The sequence below is a fragment of the Eimeria mitis genome, genomic scaffold (assembly GCF_000499745.2).
Source record: "Eimeria mitis Houghton genomic scaffold, Emh_scaff5921, whole genome shotgun sequence".
Classification (NCBI taxonomy): domain Eukaryota; phylum Apicomplexa; class Conoidasida; order Eucoccidiorida; family Eimeriidae; genus Eimeria; species Eimeria mitis.
Genome location: NW_013574156.1, coordinates 1 through 445, shown reverse-complemented (window position 1 = coordinate 445; position 445 = coordinate 1). Strand labels below are relative to the sequence as shown.

At 60.4% G+C, this 445-nt stretch overlaps 1 protein-coding gene across 1 annotated transcript in view; it reads right to left on the bottom strand.

The window, feature by feature from the left end:
• EMH_0084860 (uncharacterized protein) overlaps positions 1 to 354 on the bottom strand; it is a gene marked incomplete at both ends in the record, with an annotated part of 3,496 nt that extends 3,142 nt beyond the window's left edge. The window contains 2 exons of the mRNA XM_013500834.1: positions 3 to 159; positions 279 to 354. Coding sequence (XP_013356288.1) covers positions 3 to 159; positions 279 to 354 — 233 coding nt within the window. The remainder of the gene's footprint in view (positions 1 to 2; positions 160 to 278) is intronic.
• Positions 355 to 445: the final 91 nt, after the last annotated feature.

Here is a 445-nt window from a genome sequence, read left to right as displayed (position 1 = left end):
GCGGATTGACTTGCAGTTGTTCTACTGTTGTTGCTGCTGCTGCTGTTCCTGCTGCTGCTGCTGCTGCTGCACCATCGGGGTGTACGAGCACCTCAGCCTTGAGTGCTGCTGCTGCTGCTGCTACGTCAGCAGCAAGAGCTGCTCCTAGGGCTGCTGCTTCTGCTGCAGCAGCAGCAGGCAGCAGCAGCAGGAAGCTGCCTATACACCCCAGCACAGCCTCCTGTGCATGCAGACACAGCGAGGGGTTTGCTGCTGCTTTACGCAGCAGCAGCAGCAACTCTGCTGTTGCTGCTGGGCTGCTGCTGCTGCTGCAGGCAAGGAGCGCGCAGCTGCAGCTGCCCCCCCCAGCTTCATGCTGCAGCAGCAGCTGCTGCTGCTGTTGCTGCTGATGCTTCTGCTTGTGCTTCTGCTGCTGCTGCTGCTGCTGCAGCTTCTGCAGCAAATA